At 42.4% G+C, this 21852-nt stretch overlaps 2 protein-coding genes across 2 annotated transcripts; both read left to right on the top strand.

The window, feature by feature from the left end:
- The first annotated feature begins 802 nt into the window (after positions 1-802).
- LOC124152848 lies at positions 803-8440 on the top strand. The gene is made up of 4 exons (XM_046525899.2): positions 803-943; positions 2570-2653; positions 6131-6232; positions 8248-8440. The coding sequence occupies exons 1-4, from the start codon at positions 902-904 to the stop codon at positions 8404-8406; spliced, it is 387 nt and encodes a 128-aa protein (XP_046381855.1). The 5' UTR covers positions 803-901; the 3' UTR covers positions 8407-8440.
- A 7628-nt stretch (positions 8441-16068) lies between these two features.
- On the top strand, positions 16069-21684 carry LOC124152849. Its single transcript, XM_046525900.2, has 4 exons — positions 16069-16227; positions 18320-18394; positions 20398-20499; positions 21414-21684. Exons 1-4 carry the CDS (start codon positions 16186-16188, stop codon positions 21588-21590), a joined length of 396 nt encoding a protein of 131 aa, XP_046381856.2. The 5' UTR covers positions 16069-16185; the 3' UTR covers positions 21591-21684.
- Positions 21685-21852: the final 168 nt, after the last annotated feature.

Below are 21852 nucleotides of genomic sequence, written 5' to 3'. Positions count from 1 at the left end.
ATGGGGGTATTAGGGTCACACAGGCCTCGTCATCGCATATGTATAGGGCGTGGTATGGTAGTCTACGCTAGTGGTTGAAGCGTTCGCTTATCACGCCTCCAGGTCCGGGTTCGATTCCTCACATGAGTAAAAAGTGTGATCCCATGGCTGGTGTGCACCTTGATATTGCTGGAATAATGTCAAAAGCTGCGGAAGACCATCCTCACTCCAATACTGCGAATTATACCAACCTATCGCCACCAGTCAGTCAAGGAATATGATAAACCAGACAGCCCGTACTGATACAGAATTCGCCATTTTGCCTGACAACTGAAAATATGTCTTACTGTTATCTCAGTGACAGCTATTTTTCAGGTCAATTTTCAGGAAAATTTAAATAAGTCTCATATATTTATTATGTACACCGCAATTACCCATTTTTGTGTAGGTCTTAAAGATTTCGAACAATTAGAAGATTTTAAAGATCAACCTAATATGTTAAAAGATATTTCAAGAACTATCGACACACAATGCTGCATTCGAAATGCAACACACATAATCTTACAAGAACAGTATCTCTCCATAGTCCGGACATAGTTTATCCGGAAATCCAGCATTTCGGACATTTAATGTTATGAACAGGAACAATAATCAAATGGACATTGGACGCCTCCGTGGTCTAGTGGATAGAGTTTCTGCCCAGAGCTTCTGCCGAAGGTCGGTGGTTCGATCTTTTAACCTGTCGACTGTTTAACCTGTTCTGTTCTACAAGTGGCGAATATGTGTAGCTTCCAGTGGTGAAACATAGTTTGAGATCAATCGTCAGTGATTTGTGCCATACTGTACGAGATAGACATTCTATGTGGGGCAAGCCTGGACGCTCCCTGTCATTGCGTTTATACCTTCTGACTATCTGCCCAGCATGAAGTGTGTCATCCTCGCTGGTCTCTTAGCCCTCGTTGTGGTAAGGCAAATCAGTTTCAATAGATTTAATAAATTATACATATAATATGTATTCAACAATTTAAATTTCTTCGGCAGGTCACTTGAATTGATTTAATTCTTATAACTTAGAAGCAATATGGGAACAGAAGACAGGGTGGTCGAAAGCGCACTAAATCGCTATGCAGAGTTGTGTCCCTTTGTCATGCTAGGATCCGGTGATCGAGGGTTGGATTCCTAGCTTTGCACCGATAATGATCCTTGGTACATCAGCAACATACGCTTAAACACTGGGAAAAAGATAGACCCATATCGTATCTTCCCATTCCAGGGACAAGTATCGTCCTCGTAGGGAGTCCGGATTAGAATAACTCCCCAGCAACCTATGCTGGTCGGGTGGTGATTAAATGGATCGGGTAGTCAGGCGTGTCATCCGACGTCGTGGACCGTTGCTCACTATAGCACTCGATGAATTGTCTGGTCCAAACTCGATAACATTAGTAGGAATAATAGCTGGAATATTGCCGAATGCGGCGTTACACAAGAAAGATACGAAACGAAAGCGACACTGATCAGCTTTGCAAGGCTGCGTACACCAGATATTGACCGCCTCCGAGGTGTAGTGGATGGAGCGTCTGCCCGCAGAGCGGAATGCTGCTGGTTCGATGCCCTTGTCGCGCAATGCCAATTTGACCTTAAAAGATGGTATTTGTTGTTACCCTTCCTTGCGCTCGACAAAAGGGGGAATAAAAAGAGGATTGACCGGCTCAGAGTCACGATAATGTGTCTGAGTATGGTATCCATGTTATACTGTTATATCTCAGTGGTCTAGCACAATAAAACCGACTCATCTTCGGACGAATACAAACAACGACACACACAACGTCAAATCCTATTTCTCAGGCTTGGCTGCAGTGATCTTAGCACCGACAAATTTGCCAGATTTATATCCGACAGCCCGAGATGTTGTTGTGGCTATCATACAGAAGATGCACTTCATTTCTTTCTTACGTGTCCCTTAAACAGTACAGTAAGGCAAAACATGTATTATTTCGTAAAAGGCTACGATTTAAATTCGATTCTAAATGGTAGTTCAAATGTAACGATAGTAACAAATCTTGAAGTTTTGAAATCGGTGCAAAGTTTTATTCTATCTTCTTGCCGATTTAGCGATTTTGTCAGAGATGTTGGCTTTACTATGTGATACTGCGATGTTGTTGTGCTGAATGTAAATAATAATGTAACTGTAGTCATGGAAGATAATCCAATAATTAAACACTTACAGAACAATACTTGTACTTATCTTTATTGCCAATTATACAATGTATGCTATTTCTCATGTCACTATCAATACATTGCTATTTGTATATGTATCATGTTTGGGAGTCGCATTCAGATAAGCAAAATTTGCTTATTTGCCAATCCCTCCACTTATGGAAATAAATATGTTTATATCAAATCTTATTTCACCTCACCATTATCATTTAATTATCCGCGGTGTGAGGGACTGAGATTTGTCGAGATTCAATAGGGTCCTGATGAAGGAGTAAGCATATACTCCGAAAAGTTGTGTTCCGCATAATAAAGAAGTTGACATCCATATATTCTCTTCCTTTGTGGTTGTAACATGATTTTACGTCCGCTTCAGGCTCAACATCACTTCCATCCGTTCCGTCCACAAGGTTACGTGGACAGACACGATGGCTACAGCTTCGAGTATCACATCCGACACGTAAGTCTCATAACGTGAGATATACAAAAATAAGCTAATGTATATGGCTGACGGTATGTGTTAAACGTACATTATGGTACATTCGTCTTTCATACTTCCATACAGAGCAAAATGTCATCACGGTGGTATATTCAGCAATAACGAAATATGAGCTTTTTGTCCCCGCCCGCTTTACTACATGGACAAAAAACCCAACTCCCATAATTCTATTGCCCCAAATACCCACCAAAATGGCTGTGTGTTGCCTTGCTTGTTTAATCGATGAAATACACTGGATTTGCACAGTACGCACACCTGTTTTAAAGTTTTTTCCTCTATAAACGCACAAAATGTTGAAGTCAAATTTTAACTAAATCCAGTTTAAGTAAAGTGTTATGCCTATTCATCTAACAGCTAAATATATGATAAGCCAATTTGCACAGAATGAATATCTCAATTTCACGCATAGCCAAATTTGCAGCATCTAGTATTATGTAGGGAATAGGCACCAGTAAGGGGTGTGTTGATCAGGTTTCTTGCATAACCCAGAAGTTTCAAAATGAAATTCCACATGAAGGAATTTAACGTGTTACTTGGAGATTATCTTACCTTTTCACACTGATCTTCTCGGCATACAGATTTAAAGTATTGAATGTTTTGTTGCTTTTATCAAAAGTCAGTAATTTGCCCATGTATTGTTGTTTCAACAGTCAGTAATCTCCCCATGTATTGTTGTTTCAACAGTCAGTAATCTCCCCATGTATTGTTGTTTCAACAGTCAGTAATCTGCCCACGTATTGTTGTTTCAACAGTCAGTAATCTCCCCATGTATTGTTGTTTCAACAGTCAGTAATCTGCCCACGTATTGTTGTTTCAACAGTCAGTTATCTCCTCATGTATTGTTGTTTCAACAGTCAATAATCTCCTCATGTATTGTTGTTTCAACAGTCAGTTATCTCCTCATGTTTTGTTGTTTCAACAGTCAATAATCTCCCCATGTATTGTTGTTTCAACAGTCAGTTATCTCCTCATGTATTGTTGTTTCAACAGTCAATAATCTCCTCATGTATTGTTGTTTCAACAGTCAGTTATCTCCTCATGTATTGTTGTTTCAACAGTCAGTTATCTCCTCATGTATTATTGTCTCAACAGTCAATAATCTCCTCATGTATTGTTGTTTCAACAGTCAGTTATCTCCTCATGTATTGTTGTTTCAACAGTCAGTAATCTCCCCATGTATTGTTGTTTCAACAGTCAGTAATCTGCCCTCGTATTGTTGTTTCAACAGTCAGTAATCTGCCCACGTATTGTTGTTTCAACAGTCAGTTATCTCCTCATGTATTGTTGTTTCAACAGTCAATAATCTCCTCATGTATTGTTGTTTCAACAGTCAGTTATCTCCTCATGTATTGTTGTTTCAACAGTCAATAATCTCCTCATGTATTGTTGTTTCAACAGTCAGTTATCTCCTCGTGTATTGTTGTTTCAACAGTCAATAATCTCCTCATGTATTGTTGTTTCAACAGTCAGTTATCTCCTCATGTATTGTTGTTTCAACAGTCAGTTATCTCCTCATGTATTGTTGTTTCAACAGTCAGTAATCTGCCCACGTATTGTTGTTTCAACAGTCAATAATCTCCTCATGTATTGTTGTTTCAACAGTCAGTAATCTCCTCATGTATTGTTGTTTCAACAGTCAGTAATCTGCCCATGTATTGTTGTTTCAACAGTCAGTAATCTGCCCACGTATTGTTGTTTCAACAGTCAGTAATCTCCCCATGTATTGTTGTTTCAACAGTCAGTAATCTCCCCATGTATTGTTGTTTCAACAGTCAGTAATCTGCCCACGTATTGTTGTTTCAACAGTCAGTAATCTCCTCATGTATTGTTGTTTCAACAGTCAGTAATCTCCTCATGTATAGTTGTTTCAACAGTCAGTTATCTCCTCATGTATTGTTGTTTCAACAGTCAGTTATCTCCTCATGTATTGTTGTTTCAACAGTCAGTAATCTCCTCATGTATTGTTGTTTCAACAGTCAGTAATCTGCCCATGTATTGTTGTTTCAACAGACAGCAATCTGCCCATGTATTGTTGTTTCAACAGTCAGTAATCTCCCCATGTATTGTTGTTTCAACAGTCAGTAATCTCCCCATGTATTGTTGTTTCAACAGTCAGTAATCTCCCCATGTATTGTTGTTTCAACAGACAGTAATCTCCTCATGTATTGTTGTTTCAACAGTCAGTAATCTGCCCACGTATTGTTGTTTCAACAGACAGTAATCTGCTCATGTATTATTGTTTCAACAGTCAGTAATCTCCTCATATATTGTCGTTTCAACAGTCAGTAATCTCCTCACGTATTGTCGTTTCAACAGTCAGTAATCTACTCATGTATTGTTGTTTCAACAGTCAGTAATCTGCCCATGTATTATTGTCTCAACAGTCAGTAATCTCCTCATGTATTGTCGTTTCAACAGTCAGTAATCTCCTCATGTGTTGTTGTTTCAACAGTCAGTAATCTCCACATGTATTGTTGTTTCAACAGTCAGGAATCTCCCCATGTCGTGTTGCTACAACAGTCAGTAATCTCCCTATGTCGTTTTGCTACAACAGTCAGTAATTTGCCCATGTCGTGTTGCTACAACAGTCAGTAATCTCCCCACGTCGTGTTGCTACAACAGTCAGTAATTTGCCCATGTCGTTTTGCTACAACAGTCAGGAATCTCCCCATGTCGTGTTGCTACAACAGTCAGTAATCTCCCTATGACGTGTTGCTACAACAGTCAGTAATTTGCCCATGTCGTGTTGCTACAACAGTCAGTAATCTCCCCATGTCGTGTTGCTACAACAGTCAGTAATCTCCCTATGACGTGTTGCTACAACAGTCAGTAATTTGCCCATGTCGTGTTGCTACAACAGTCAGTAATCTCCCTATGACGTGTTGCTACAACAGTCAGTAATTTGCCCATGTCGTGTTGCTACAACAGTCAGTAATCTCCCTATGACGTGTTGCTACAACAGTCAGTAATTTGCCCATGTCGTGTTGCTACAACAGTCAGTAATCTCCCCATGTCGTGTTGCTACAACAGTCAGTAATCTCCCCATGTATTGTTGCAACAACAGTCAGTAATCTCCCCATGTCGTGTTGCTACAACAGTCAGTAATCTTCCCATGTCGTGTTGCTACAACAGTCAGTAATCTCCCCATGTCGTGTTGCTACAACAGTCAGTAATCTCCCCATGTATTGTTGCAACAACAGTCAGTAATCTCCCCATGTCGTGTTGCTACAACAGTCAGTAATCTCCCCATGTATTGTTGCAACAACAGTCAGTAATCTCCCCATGTCATGTTGCTACAACAGTCAGTAATCTCCCCATGTCATGTTGCAACAACAGTCAGTAATCACCCCATGTCGTGTTGCAACAACAGTCAGTAATCACCCCATGTCGTGTTGCAACAACAGTCAGTAATCACCCCATGTCGTGTTGCTACAACAGTACACCTTCGTCGTGAGGAGCGCCTCCAAGTGCTACATCATGGATGTGACAGATGATCAAGATGAAAAACTCCGACACAAGGATGAACGGTACCAGATAGAGGTGAGTGGCACTGGCACCACTGAGGCCCACAGGCCATTGTGGCTTCAAAGTGGCGAGTCGACGGCTGTCGGTCGGTATCATATCATAGCAATAACCCATTGGGAGGTGTCGTGTATTGGAATCAATAGAATAATCAACCTAGACAAGGTACGAGGGGCGTTCAATAAGTTTTGCAAGTCTGGGCTGTACAGTTAAATCACCCACCATACAGCCCAGACTTAGCTCCCAGGGACTATTTCCTGTTCCGGCAAATGAAATCTGCCCTAAGGGGAAGACGCTTCCAGGATGACGAGGACATAAAGGTTGCCACAGAGGCGTGGTTAGAGGGCCAATCTGTGGATTTCTATAAAAGTGGTATTAAAAGCTTGAAGGACAAATGGAATAAGTGTATTGAGGTGAATGTAGATTATATTGAAAAATATAAGTGCAATATATATTCTGCGACTTGGTCTTATATTGAAGTTATACAACGCCCCTCGTAGATATGAAGTTTTTGTGCCTGATGTGCGATTATAGTTTAGAAACAGCGATACTAAGCGAGCAGTGTTGTAGAGAGTGTCTGGTCTTGTGTAAGGGCATAATACGATAGTGCATTTCTGACACTCGTGATATTAATTGATTTGTTGATTGGTTTGTGGTTAGGCCATCCATATTCTTTTAAAAATAGTCTGATTGTTAAATAGTGTCAAAATGGTTCATAATATGATTCTTGATTTAATATTTTCCAAACGAGTAAACACATACTCATGAAATCACGGCATCGTTATTGTGCTTTATTCGTCGTGTGTCAGTTGCTGTTGACAAAATAATCGGCGCGATTACAAGACACGGGAGGGGCGATGGGGTAGCCTAGTGGTTAAAGCGTTCGCTCGTCACGCCGAAGACCCGGGTTCGATTCCCGACATGGGTACAATGTGTGAAGCCCATTTCTGGTGTCAGAAAAAAAATATGATAAAGACGGCCTTGTCGTTAATGAAGCTAAGGGCTGACATGGACACTCAGGTTGCAGATCAGCTAGTAAGGCAACTTGTAGGTGTCCCTCCCATATCTCGCCGACTCTCAACGGTATACAAGTAACTGTACTCCTGGTTGAAATGATGCTTCATGGATATGGAACATCAATATCTCATAATGACGACTATGCTTGCCGTAAGAGGCGACTGAAGGGGTCGGGTGGTCAGGCTCGCTGTCTTGGTTGTCATCGTATCCCAATTGCGTGGATCGATGCTCATTTTTGTCAATCACTGGATTGTCTGGTCCAGACTCGATTATTTACAGACCGCCGTCCTATAGCTGGAAAGTTGCTTAGTGCGGCGTTAAACAACAAACAAACAAACAATTATCTTATAGAATGGCATCGGAAGGTGTTGTGGGTGTAGCGTTCAATCGTTATGCCGAAAGCCCGGGTTCGAATCCCAATGGGTACAATGTGTGGATTCCATTCCCGGTGTCCCCCGACGTGATGCTGCTTAACTTTGCTAAAAACCGACTAACTCACTTACGACTTACTTTGCTGTTCAGTTTTAACATGTCAAGCTTCAAGGGGCGGTCAGGTAGCCTAGTGGGTATAGCATTCGCTCGTCACGCCGAAGACCCGGGTTCGATTCCCGACATGGGTACAATGTGTGAAGCCCATTTCCGGTGTCCCCCGCCATGATGTTGCTGGAATATTGCTAAAAGCGCCGTAAAGCCATACTCTCTCACTCACTTAACCATTATGATGACGTCACGCTATTGTTGTAATAGTTGATTCTCAGCCAGGAATTCACTGACCATTCTGAACGTGCTGGAATATTGCTAAAAGCGGCGTAAAACCATACTCACCCACCCTCCAAATAATGGTTGATAACTTGTGTATGTTCCCCAGGGAGATAAGCACGTGAAACGAATTGCACACAGGTCCGTTGATATGGGTTATGATGGCTTAGAGTGTACCTTGTGTAGAATCGCGTGCTGTCTACCGTGTCTAATATTGTGAGTGAGGATGTGATATTTGCTTTGTTCAACATTTTTAGGACGAGGTTCTCAGAATGATCCAGAACGACCAAAACCTCCACTCCACCACCTTCCTCAACCTGATGCTGCACCACCACGATGCTATCTTGGCGGCGGAATGCAGAGCCCACGATCTCTATCTGATCGATTTCTTCCCTCAAGCAGGTTCTAGCAATTAAATCTGTAGCTCAATAAAGGTTAACCTTGTGCTCCCACGTGACTCTTAACATATGGACCGCCTCCGTGGTCTAGAGGTACATGTAGAGCGGAAGGTCCGGGGTTCGTTCCCCGGCCGCGTCATAACAAAAGACGTTAAAAGATGGTACTTATTGTTACCCTGTCTGGCTCTCGGCATTAAGGGGCTAATACAAGGACTGGTCGGCTCGGAGTCAGTATACTGTGTCTGCGTGGGGTATTCATGTTAAACTGCGGCATGGTATCTCAGTGAGCTAGCACTATAAATCCGGACTAGTACAAGCAGCCCCCCCCCCCCCCCCCCCCCACACACACACACACACACACACGTGCATGCACGTCGCTATGTCAGTGCAATAATCTTGGACGCGACGTTAAACCCCATTTCACCTCACCTCACCTCTTAACATATGGCCAAATGTTGGGAGTCCTGGTTATATTTGTCCAAGCAGCCTCACAAAACGTACAACTTTATGGATAACAACTTCTGATTTATTGCACTTAGCGACGTTTCGATGTAGATCCCTACACTGTTATCTGCTATAATGATAGCGGTATCACTCTAACTTCATAACGATGAAGGAATCTTCATCGAAACTTCGCTATATGCAATGAGTCAGAAGCTGTTACCAATAAAGTTGTACGTTGTACGTTTTGAAATTTTCTCTTCTAGAACTTCTAGAATGCCAAACAACACCCAGCAACCTATGCTTGGTGTAAGAGGCGTCTTAATGGATCGGATGGTCATGCCCGGTGACCTTTCTGAGTGTTATCAAACCACGACGCTTCTGCTAGGCGCTCATAATATCATCCACGGGTTTATCTGAACCAGAAACGATGAGTGTGTATTTCCTAGCATGCACACGTGTGTATGTTAATGTGTCACCTGTGAAAGGATTGTTCAATGGTTATCGGGGTAAGTGAGGGTTAAAAAAAACAATTGGTAGCTCATCCTCTGAAGCTCTAACCTACCAACATATTTCCCCAGAATTCCATCGTACACCACTCCCAAGAATATTCTGGATCCGAAATCAAGTTTTATTTTCTCGCAGGATGATACAGCAAACAATTTGAAAGAACATCGATTCAACTTGATACGGCTGCAGAGCAGGACATCCACCTGGCATCATCACTGATACTAAGTTTTCTATTCATGTAATTTTAACCACTAATTTGCCTTTTACGCCAAACGGGATATATTTTGGTAGATAATCGAGACTGGTTATTTCTGGTGCTGACGTTTTATGTACTGGCTGGGATACTCGGAAATAACTTACAATTTCCACATTGTAAGAGACATTACTTTCTAGTAATAGTTGTATGATAATAATGAACGAAGTGGGAACACCTCACAACCGGCAGTGAAGTAAGACAGTAGATCTTATGACCGCCAACGAGCTTGGAGGACAATAGGGGTAACATGGGGAATTTTATGTTGACGTTTTTGGATCAGTACACTGTTGCGCGAAATACCGCCACGATTTGTCAAACATTCATTCACTCGACGTCTCCCAACGGCGACTTCAGGGTGTCTGTCCTACTCCCCTTGCAGCGCCTGCCAAGTTAAGCCAACGAAGGTCGGCGGCTTATGACGTTGACGTGCACGTCTCCCTATAATGTCCCAGACGTGTGCAATGGGGAAATTGTCTGGTTTCATTACCGGACATGACATTCTATGGGTGTTGTGCTACTGGAGGTGAGCATTGACGATTCGAGCACGGTAAGCACATGCGTTGTCGTCCTGAAAGACAGAACATCGACCCCCATGCCTTGAAACGAGACAACAAAGGGTGCCAGTGTGTTGTCCCGATAGTACTGTCCAGTGACCCTTCCTTGCACAATATGGAGTGTGGTTCTGTCAGTCATAGTGATGCCCCACACCATAACCGATCCACAGCCACATCTAACATGGGGTCTCGGGCTGACGTTGGCTTGACGTTCAGTTTGACGTCACCAGACACGACCACGCCCATCATATGGACGTGCAAAGTGATTTGGGACTCATCTGAAAACATGACACGCGACCAGCAACGATTAACCCAGATTCACCGTTGTGTACGCCATTGACGTCTGTTGGCAAAATGACGATTTGTAAGGGGACGCCAAACACGTGGCCGTCGAGCATGAAGATGAGCTGCCTGTAGACGATATCTAATTGTCTGACCCGTAACTCGTACGATTTCGTCTGTTTTCGGAACAATCGATTCTCTTACTTTTGTCGTTGACCTGGGACACTCTTAACGGTCGATCATCAACATTTTGGGTTTCTTGGTACCTGTTCCATTGTCTGCTAATCACAGATCGTGAAACTGTTACGTATTGGGCACTGCAGATTACATCTACGTCAAAACAATTTCTATTCTCAGCTACAATTTGATAACTGTCAGTAAGGAATGTGTACATATATTTATATTATACAGTCATGTATAAACAATATTCTAGTGCTGAGATATTGTCATCAAGCAGGGGACACGGGTGGCCCAGTCGTCTAAGGCGCCGCCATTCGCTGTGCAGAGTTGCGTCCCTTGGGCACGCCAGAAACCTATGATTGTGGGTTCGAATCTCGGTTCGCCCCAATTATGTTTCTATGTTTGTCAGCACCATACCCGTGCTCGTGGGTTTCACCGAAGTGGTAAACGTCTGAGACCTGCATCACTTCGGGCTTTCCTCCCACATTAAGCTGCATTGGGCACTGCAGATTACGCCAATAGCCCCGTAGACACTCCTCGCTTGGCACACAACCAATGACTGAAATCAAGTAAATCACAACTGTATGATCAACGATTCAATAAGATTGACATGAATAATCGACCTTCCTTAAAGTGTCAAAATCAGGAATGACGCCTTTCGCACACAGACCTTCTTGCAAAGCATGTTTGACGTCAACACTTATCTTTGTTCTAATACTTGGTATTAATATTTATCTTTAATGACATCCTACATTTTTAAGAATGTATTTCTGAGTATGAACTATCTCCAGGATTACTTTCTAAACAAGGTCATAGTTATTTTTCAGAGAACGCAATCATAATGCTCAAGTACTATTGTTATCAGTGGATTCAGATCAGTCGTGAGATGCGTGGGATTAGCATGCATTACATATCAATAATTTTAACAGTATCTTCAGCGGCAGTAGCCTTTATAGTGATTTATTTTGTCACTTTCGTTACATATTTTCTTATTAGACAACGCGTATGCAATTTTCATAATGAACAACAATGACATTTCAATAAGGAGAGATAACTCGTCTTAGATGTGCATAAGGCCACTTGAGAACAAGTGCTTAAAACACTACTGATCCACCTCCTTTCGAAACTTATACGTATTTTCTGCAATTCGACACAGTTTTTGTATGAAAATGTATGTTTTCCCAAATTCAAACATACACAGCTAAAACATGTGGAACATTAAAGTTTCTTATAGTTTGGTTCCGTTTGGTGTATATCTAGACATGTGATGGTATGGTTTAATGATACTGTCTTATTAAGTCTCGCCTTCTGGTGTAGTGGATAGAGTGAGTGAGTGAGTATGGTTTTACGCCGCTTTTGGCAATATTGCAGCAATATCACGGCGGGGGACGCCAGAAATGGGCTTCACACATTGTACCCGTGTCGGGAATCGAACCCGGGTCTTTGGCGTGACGAGCTAACCCTTTAACCACTAGGCTACCCGACCGCCCCTGTAGTGTCCTACCCACGATGTGTGCTCAATGCCCAAGGCCATTTTTGATTTGGTGTTGACGTACAAGATATGTTCATGCAATGTTTACATCTACGTCAAAACAATTTCTATTCTCAGCTACAATTTGATAACTGTAAGTAAGGAATGTGTACATAATTACATAATACAGTCATGTATAAACAATATTCTAGTGCTGAGATATTGTCATCAAGCAGGGGGCACGGGTGGCCCAGTCGTCTAAGGCGCCGCGGTTCGCCGTACAGAGTTGCGTCCCTTGGGCACGCCAGGAACCTATGAATGTGGGTTCCAATCCCGGTTCGCCCCGATAATGTTTCTAGGTTTGTCAGCACCATACCCGTGCTCGTGGGTTTCACCGTAGTGGTAAACGTCTGAGACCTGCATCACTTCGGGCTTTCCTCCCACATTAAGCTGACACGCCGCCATATAACTGGAATACTTTTAAAAGCGGCGTTTGATCCAACTCACTCACTCACTCATCAAGCATTGACTCTCCAACTGATTCATTGCCTTGATACCATCTACCGCGACGACGTGGGTTCTTGTTGCTATCAATCAATGCTTTGCCGGCTCCTGACTCGAATGTACATTAGCGGCGTAAAACGCGCCCATTAGTCCCAAATACAATTGAAACTATTGTGATGTCATGGTTACCCAGTGCATTGGTAGCAAATACGTCACGGGTTTGTATACACTGCCTTCTTCCCTCACCTGTGAATACATGGACGAATTGCGGTGCAGTAGTGATGTGTGTCTTTCACAAAGTCAGGCAATCGCACGAGGCCGTGTGTCATCGAAGTCTGATGAACTTCCATGCATGAAGTTTCTGGAAACCCCACTGTTGTCTGATATTTGTTGTAGAGTAGATGGACCGCCTCCATGGTCTAGAGGTAGAGCGTCCGCCCGCAGAGCGGAAGGTCCGGGGTTCGATCCCCGGCCGCGTCATACCGAAAGACGTTACATGATGGTACTTGTTGTTACCCTGCCTGGCATCCCAGTGGGCTAGCACTATAAATCCGCATCAGTCCGGACTAGTACAAGCAGCCACACACACACACACACGTACATGGACGTCGCTATATTAGTGCAATAATCTTGGACGCGACGTTACACCCAATTTCACCTCACCTCACCTGTAGATGGCTGGAAGGTTGCAGATGAAGTTACGGGAGAAATATTGCCGTTTGCACTCATTGGCCAGAGAACTCTCTTGTTTCCTTCGGTAAGCTGTTCTTGGTTAATTGCTTCATTGTCATAATTAGCGATTTCTCTGTGAAGATCATGGTTAAAATTGGTCTTCAGAAACCCGTTACTAAACAAACAAAAACATCACAGGTGACAGAGCAACCTTGTGTATACAAACCTGTGAAGTGTTTCTTTGTTGTTCAATAGTCCAGCCAAATGACTACGTTTTGTAAATAATCAAGACTGGACCAGATAATCCAGTAATTGACATCATGAGTATCGATCTATTATTTTGGGATGCGATGACATGCTTCATACCAAGTTTGACCACCCGTTCTCGTTCCCGTTCTGAGTTCTGTTCCCTTATGAGAAGCATGGTTGTTGAAGACCAATTCTTACCCAGGTCTTCATGAGTCAATGGTGTGGTACCTTTATGTAAGGTTATCTCATTTGGACCTCAGCCCTCTTACGTATGTGGCTATGCGAAGATATAACAGGATTGGCATATATTCGCAACGCTTTGTGGAATGGGAGGGTGATGACACTGATTTTATCCAGCTAGTATTGAAGCATTCAATGACAGGGTGTCACTAGGGTTATTTCATTACTGCCTTTTACCACATATAAACATTTCCGTGAACAAACTAGGATGTCGTGTGCCTAAATGGGTGAGTGAGTGAGTACTTTAGCAATATTCAAGCAATAAAAGGGCGGGGGACACTAGAAATGCGCTTCACACATTGTACCCATGTAGTGAATCGAACCCGGGTCTTCGGCGTGACGATCGTATGCTTTAACCACTAAGGTACACCACTTGCCCGTGCCGCAATGAAGAATCACGTTGACACAAGACTTTTCAGAATGGGTACGGCCAACTAATCTGATCACATACACTGAAAGGTGATGGTCATTAGGGTGTGTCGAAAGGACATGACTCTATCCGGTATCTGCATTTTAGTTTCCTTACCAGTGAGTGAGTGAGTTCGGGTTAACCCTGCTTTTAACAGTATTCCAGTTATATCGCGGCGTGTCAGCTTAATGTGGGAGGAAATACCGAAGTGATGCAGGTCTCAGACGTTTACCACTTCTGTGAAACTCACGAGCACGGGTATGGTGCTGACAAACCTAGAAACATAAACGGGGCGAACCGGGATTGGAACCCATAATCATAGGTTTCTGGCGTGCCAAAGGGACGCAACTCTGCACAGCGAATCGCGGCGCCTTAGACGACTGGGCCACCCATGCCCCCCCTAGCCAAAATTTGGCAAGTATTCTTTGTTCATTTGAATTATTTCAGTTTTTCATCATATTCAACAGTATTTTCTATCATGACCTTGAAATATGCTTGATTCATATATATTAAAAAGAAGTATTTCTTTTCCCACTGAAACCTCTATTAAATATTAACCTTTTTCACACACAAACGTGTCTATGAATACATCTACAGCCTTCTCATCGCTTCATTATAAATGTCTGTATTCGGGAGTTGCTACTGTGCAAGCATTACAAGAATAAACGCTGGGCCTCTAATACACGGCAGCCTCTATTAGCCGCGCGAAATTAATGCATGACCGGGCGTCTAATAGAGGAAATACGGTACATTTGAAATTGGGCGTTCTTGCCGACGACGTTGACGTCCGAGACCGTAACCCTTACATGGCGTTTATAAAATTCCTAGAGACAATCATGTTCGGTAATCATCCTTATTGAAACAAACTATAATGAATGTAAAATAAAACATCATGAAAAGTCTTTTAAAAAACTTCATTGCAACATTTTAAACATCATGAAACATCATGAAAAGTCTTTTAAAAAACTTCATTGCAACATTTTGTTTACCAACCCTTTTATGATCGATATTCATCGCCATCTACCACCAACGTTAGGATTCGCAAGTCCATCTAAAAACATTGCTTGCTTCAAAAGGCCACAGCAACTCACAAACAAATTTAAATGTCCCGACATCACTGCAGCGTCACAGCACAGACACTTGGTCACAACAGCTTATCAACAGATGAAATCCATTCAAAACACGCAGTATTAAGCAAAACATACACGAACCACTCGCTCGGTTCCAAATTAAAATAAGAGGAATCTACTCTACAGTGGGACTAAATCAAATTCCGAAACAAAACAGCTTATTCTCCAAACTGGTGTTCATCGAGTAGATTGAACAGAAATTAACCTGGATAAAGACAAACGCAGTGGGCGACTATTTAAAACCGGCATCAGTCCGGACTAGTACCAGCAGCCTCACACATAAACACACATGCATGCACGGCGCTATGTAAGTGGAATAATCTTGAACGCGACGTTAAACCATTTCACCTTGTCTCATCCTCCATTGAAGGTTCCAATCTGAGATTTAAACGAAAACAGCACGAGATTTTCGATTGGGCAACCAGAAAACAATTGCGTCTTGCGATTTCTGAAGGTGCTACAATTAGCACGAATCGGCCCTTTACCCAAGTCTGTTACTTAATGCTTATCAAATTTGCAAGTGTTTTACAACTGTAACTGTTTACTGTATCTATTTAAAACAAGTAGAGCAGTTTATCTCTCCCTTAACAATTTTAAACTTGCAGATAAGACATATGTAAACTGTGTATAGATGTTGGAAGAAAATTTCTGTCTACATTATAAAGGTCATTTATATTTCAGGGAAATAACGTTACGGTATTACTTCAAAAGGCTATCTCATTTTGTCACGCAATTACATTTCAGAAAAAAATGTCAGAGCACCTAAGATAATGCCAAATTACGTAAGTGACGAGTTCAAAATACATAAGTGACAAATATTCCAAAACAGTTGCCTTACAAACGGAGGTGCAAACGTGTTTGAGCTAGTAACACATAAGCTGTCTCATCTCGTCACCAACATGTTCAGGATCTGTCTTCTCCATTGCCTGTGTTTAGCTTCCGTAAGTTGAAATTGTCATATTTTTAAAATTCATCATTGCCAGTTTGAAAACTTTGGTATTACAAAACTACTTGTCTGCTCTGATTATGTTAGCCTTGGCGGGCAAGTACGTGGCCGGTCATGCTGCTCTAAGCCTTTACGAACAGTGCAGAGACTTGGCTTTAAGTGTGCTAGTATCTATTATCCACAGTGTCAGAAGGAGGTCCACACCATCCAGCCACCATTGCAAACACGATCTGATTACGTTATTTCGAAGATTCTCGTTGGTCCCTTTCAGTTGTCTCAAAGTCGCCATCAATTCCATCGCATTTATCTAAAAGTGTCTGTCTGGTTGCTTTCTATTTTCTGGAAGTCTCTATCTGGTACCTGTCATTTATCTCGAAGTGTCTATTGGGTTCATTTCACTTGTCTCGAACTCTGTACCTACCTGCTTCCTTTTCTAACGTCGAATGTGCCTGATGCCTTTCACTTGTACCGAAATTTGGTTCTGGTTCCTTTCAATCGGGGGCATGGGTGGCTCAGTCGTCTAAGGCGCCGCGTTCCGCTGTGCAGAGTTGCGTCCCTTGGGCACGCCAGAAACCTATGATTGTGGGTTCCAATCCCGGTTCGCCCCGATTATGTTTCTAGGTTTGTCAGCACCATACCCGTGTTCGTGGGTTTCACCGAAGTGGTAAACGTCTGAGACCTGCATCACTTCGGGCTTTCCTCCCACATTAAGCTGACACGCCGCGATATAACTGGAATACTGTAAAAAGCGGCGTTAAACCCAACTCACTCACTCACTCCTTTCAATCATTTCGAAATCGTTTCACTTGTTTCGAAATCTGTCTCGATCCCCGGCCGCGTCATACCTAAAGACGTTAAAAGATGGTACTTGTTGTTACCCTGTCTGGCGCTCGGCATTAAGGGACTAAAACAAGGACTGGTCGGCTCGGAGTCAGTATTCTGTGTCTGAGTGGGGTATTCATGTTAAGCCAAGCGGGAAGTTCGTTCACTCGTCACGCCCACAACTCGTGTTCGTTTCCCCAACACGACGGAAGCCATTTTTGAATTACTACATCGTGGAGTGACAAGATTATTGCTAACGGTGGTGTGAAATCCTACTTACTCCCTTGTAGACGTGTTCAGTGAAAATAGTGAGTGAGTAAATTGGGTTAATCGCCCCTTTAATTTCTTCATTTACATGTATGTCAATAAGTTCTTTTCCAAGAATATCACCAAATTACCGTCATAAGTGTTTTCCTTCGACTTTGTGCAAGGCAAAACGTAAATTCCATTACTACTACGTGGTATTTTAACAGCATTTTAACGTTCATAAATACACGTCTCTTCTCTTACATACGTAGTTATCAGTTCTTAACATTCTGAAATGGGATTTGTACTAGAGACAAACTATTCTCCTCACTGCATGGGCAATCCCCAGATAATCAAACGGTTGACCCCTTTTTGACTTTCGATAATGATGTTAAAATAAGATTGGTTTGTTTGTTGTTTTACGCCACAATCAGCACGACTGTCTGTAAATAATCGAGGATGGACCAGACAATCCAGTGATTGACATCATGAGCATCGATCCACGCAATTGGGATCGATGAATGCTTCAACCAAGTCAGCGAGCCTGACCACCCGATCCCGTTTGTCACCTCTTACGACAAGCATAGTCGACTTTATTGGCAAGCATTGGTTGCTGAAGACCTATTCTACGCCGGATCTTCACGGCCCTGTTAAGCAATTACGCCAACACAAGTCACGCGCCACGACAGTTCAATTTATATATTTCAATTTTTGTTTACTAAAAGCAAAGACGAGTCTAGTTCAAACGAAAGCAAACCTAGTTTCGTTGATTGAGGTTCTTTTGTAAAAAAAAGTACAATTATTTTAAAGTTGTTTTTTATAGACTTAATGTTAGTCTCCACCAACACGTGCAATGAACAATTACTCGAAGTTCGTGCAGTGAGGAGAGTATGCGGGTATTCAGTTCTCATCAGGTCACCACACATCCAGTGTTGTGTCTTCGAAATTGCAATCTGTGTCGTTTGTGCAGGCACTTGTAACATATATTGTAATATTTTCAGTGGTGTTGAATGTTGCAGGGCCAGTTCCTATTTGGTAACAAGGCGGATAGCTCCCACTATGGAGGATACACCTTCGAGTATCACAGTTACAGCGTGAGTTCTACACGATCTAACATATCAACCTTTTAGATAGAACATATAACCCGGGTCTGACAGTTGTTTGTTTGTTGTTTAACGACGCACTCAACAATATTCCATCTATATGTTGGCGGTCTATAAATAATCAAGTCTGGACCAGACAATCCAGTGATTGACACCATGAGAATCCGTCCACGCCATTGGGATCGATGACATGCATCAACCAAGTCAGCTAGCCTGGGCATCCGATCCCGTTAGTCGCCTCTTACGACAAACATAGACGCCTTTTACGGCAAGCATGGGTTGCTGAAGACCTATTCTACCCCGGATCGTCACGGTCATCTGACAGTTGACCCCTCGGAATGTGACTGAATGAAACAGTCCAATTTTCCCAGGGGTGATAGTTACACTATATACCCGATCAAATGGACTGTTTGACTGGTACGCGAGTTATTATAACTTTCAAAAAGCGAATATGATACAGGTACAGTATGGCGATCTGGAATATCTATTTGCCATTGAAGAAGTGACAGGTAGCTCGACGTTTACGCTGGCGACACACACTGACATGTGGTGCATACTGGAGATGGAGGAATCTTGAGAGTTTGTTGACTCTACTTCCGGAATCAACAAGTTCGAGTGATTTTTCCGACTTAACCCATGTTTATCCTGATATAAGATTTAAAATGTTGCCTAATGACTTAGTAATTTGATGTCTGATGCAATGTTTTCATTACAAAAGGGGGCCCGGGTGGCCCAGTCGTCTAAGGCGACGCGATTGCTGTGCAGAGTTGTGTCCCATGGGCATACCAGAAACCTATGATTGTGGGTTCGAATCCCGCTTCTCCCCAATTATGTTTCTAGGTTTGTCATCACCATACCCGTGCGTGTCAGCTTAATGTGGGAGGAAAGCCCGAAGTGATGCAGGCCTCAGACGTTTACCACTTCGGTGAAACCCACAAGCACGGGTATGGTGCTGACAAACCTAGAAACCTAATCGGGTCGATCCGGGATTCGAACCCACAATCATAGGGTTCTGGCGTGGCCAAGGGACGCAACTCTGCACAGCGAATGGAGGCGCCTTGGACGACTGGGCCACCCGTGTCCCCTCGCCACACACGATCACATTCAGGTGCAATAGTGTCGCGAGTCCATTAAATGTCACGAGACCGTGTATGACTCAGTGAAGACCTGCCATATCGTGGCATTCACACAATTTGAATACAAGGGTGTGTTCGTTATCTGATGACACACTACAGCACTCCTGCTATGTGAGGGCGGCAGGAAACAGAGCAGAAATTCATTCACACGATAGCGGATATACTGATGAAACTGGTGGAACTAAAAACAATGTATAAATTTTGAATTACTTCTGGTGTATACAAATGCAGGGACTATGCTGCTTATAAGTAAAGAAAAGACAAATAAGCTACCAATTCTTATGGGACGAACAGTTGTGACATACAAGCTTGTATATGCTTTACACATGCTTTTTAAAGGTTGAAATATGCATTTTAGACAAACTTGTTGAGGGAACGGTTTTAAAATATACAGACCGCCTCCGTGGTCTAGTGGTTGAACAGCGAAATGCCCATGGCTTGATTCCCGGCCGCGTCATAACAAAAGACGTTAAAAGATGGTACTTGTTGTTACCCTGCCTGAAAAGGACCGCTCGGCTCGGAGTTAGCATACTGAGTGGTATAATGGTATATACACCAAGAGAAGATAATTTACGCCTGAAATGTTGTTTTGGCATTAACTGAAGAAACCATTATATTATTGATTATTATCACGTTTGTCTGTTTAATTGATGTGCCAGGCATAAACTATGAAACAAAATTTAATGGTGACGTGATGACTGTGGGTTTAATCAAATCCTTACACTTTTACACATCTAAAGAAGCAAGACGTATTAGGTGGCAGTGTTACAAAGATAGCATTCAGTATTATGCAGCTAAACATTGTCACTTGAAAACAGGAAGAATGTTTACTCTCAGTGTGTTATGTCCTTCTTTCAGGATCTCCTTGTCGTGAAGGATCTTGGAAGCTGTTACTTCATGACAACAAACGATACTCTCTCGAAGATCATCACTGACAAGCAGCGCAGAGTCGCACTTCAGGTTCATATACACAGTTGTATAGTGTAGCTGTACATACGTGGTACATACCGTCAAAAACATATTAAGAAATACGATGTGTTTAAGGGGATGGTACATGTACATGTGTATACACATGTTTTCTATTGTAATCTGATTTTGTCGTCTTAGGCGCCACAGACGCTATGCAGAGTTGCGTCTCTATGGCAGCGGGTTTGAAACCAGATTCGCTCTGGTTATGTTTAGGGCTTGTCAGAACCATACTCGTTGTCATTGGTTTTAAAGTGGTAAACTGATACGACCTGCATCACTTCGGGCCTTCCTCTCTCACGAAGCTGATCGATATGTAATGATGAAACTACAATAATGTGATGTAACGCTAAACCAAACCACTCACTCACTCTGATATGCGCACTACCTTCCAAAACCGCTAAAGAAGGCATTTGGCAGTCCCAGGAGGCCATCTTTGTCTGCTAATTCAAATATTTTTTCGATGCATTTTAAAAGGACGTTTAAGCAGTTAATAATTACCCTAGTATCACGGAGACATTTCCCTAGTGCATGCTGTACAAATACAACGTCCAGCTTCCTTTTATGAAGAGGTAGCATATGTTAACCACCTATATAGGTAACCTTGCAATTGTTTGTTAAAACTTTGTATTTGTTTTATATGACTTCCAGTTGGACAAGGTAGCCCAGGGCCCCGTTCCACAAAGCCATCTTAGCGCTAAGGTGATCGTTATTCCCATACTTTAACACTGGCTTACGACAATCATAGCGCTAAAATCGCTTTGTGGGACAGTGCCAAGGTGTTTACGATGTCACAATTCGCTGTGCAGAGTTGCGTCCCTTTTTGCAAGCCAAGATCCTATGATCGCGGGTTCGAAACTAAGATTGTCGTTGATTATGATCTTTGGTTCTCACTCACTTATTTTCAGATCGAGCTTGTCGGGTTCATCCGTAGTGACGTACACGTGACACGGACTAGTTTCGTCCAGGCAGACATCGCACACCGTGACGTCAGTGCTACCGCAGTCTGCGTTGGCAAGGATTTGTACGAAATGAAATACCCAGCAGATGGTGCTGCCTACAAACAGGGAAGGACAACTGCTTAAACTACAACTAAATCTCAGTTCACAACAACAACGAATGATTGAACAAAACCTAATGTTCATGTGTTTGGGTAATTAAAGACAGATTCACCTTGTTTACAGTGCGTTGTTAATTCCGTCAACGAATGAGAGAATGAGAATTCTACTATGCCTTTTTGGAATTCTACAGTCTGACTGGTCCGCAATAAGTATCGAGTCTACGTTAAACCGCAGTTTTGCTGATTACCGCATTACCGCTAAAGAAAATATTTATTTTTATTATTTT

Source organism: Haliotis rufescens, unplaced genomic scaffold (assembly GCF_023055435.1).
Source record: "Haliotis rufescens isolate VD_foot unplaced genomic scaffold, xgHalRufe1.0.p SCAF_13, whole genome shotgun sequence".
Lineage (NCBI taxonomy): Eukaryota > Metazoa > Mollusca > Gastropoda > Lepetellida > Haliotidae > Haliotis > Haliotis rufescens.
Note: the sequence above shows the minus strand (reverse complement) of the source record. Positions and strands in the feature narration are given on the sequence as shown.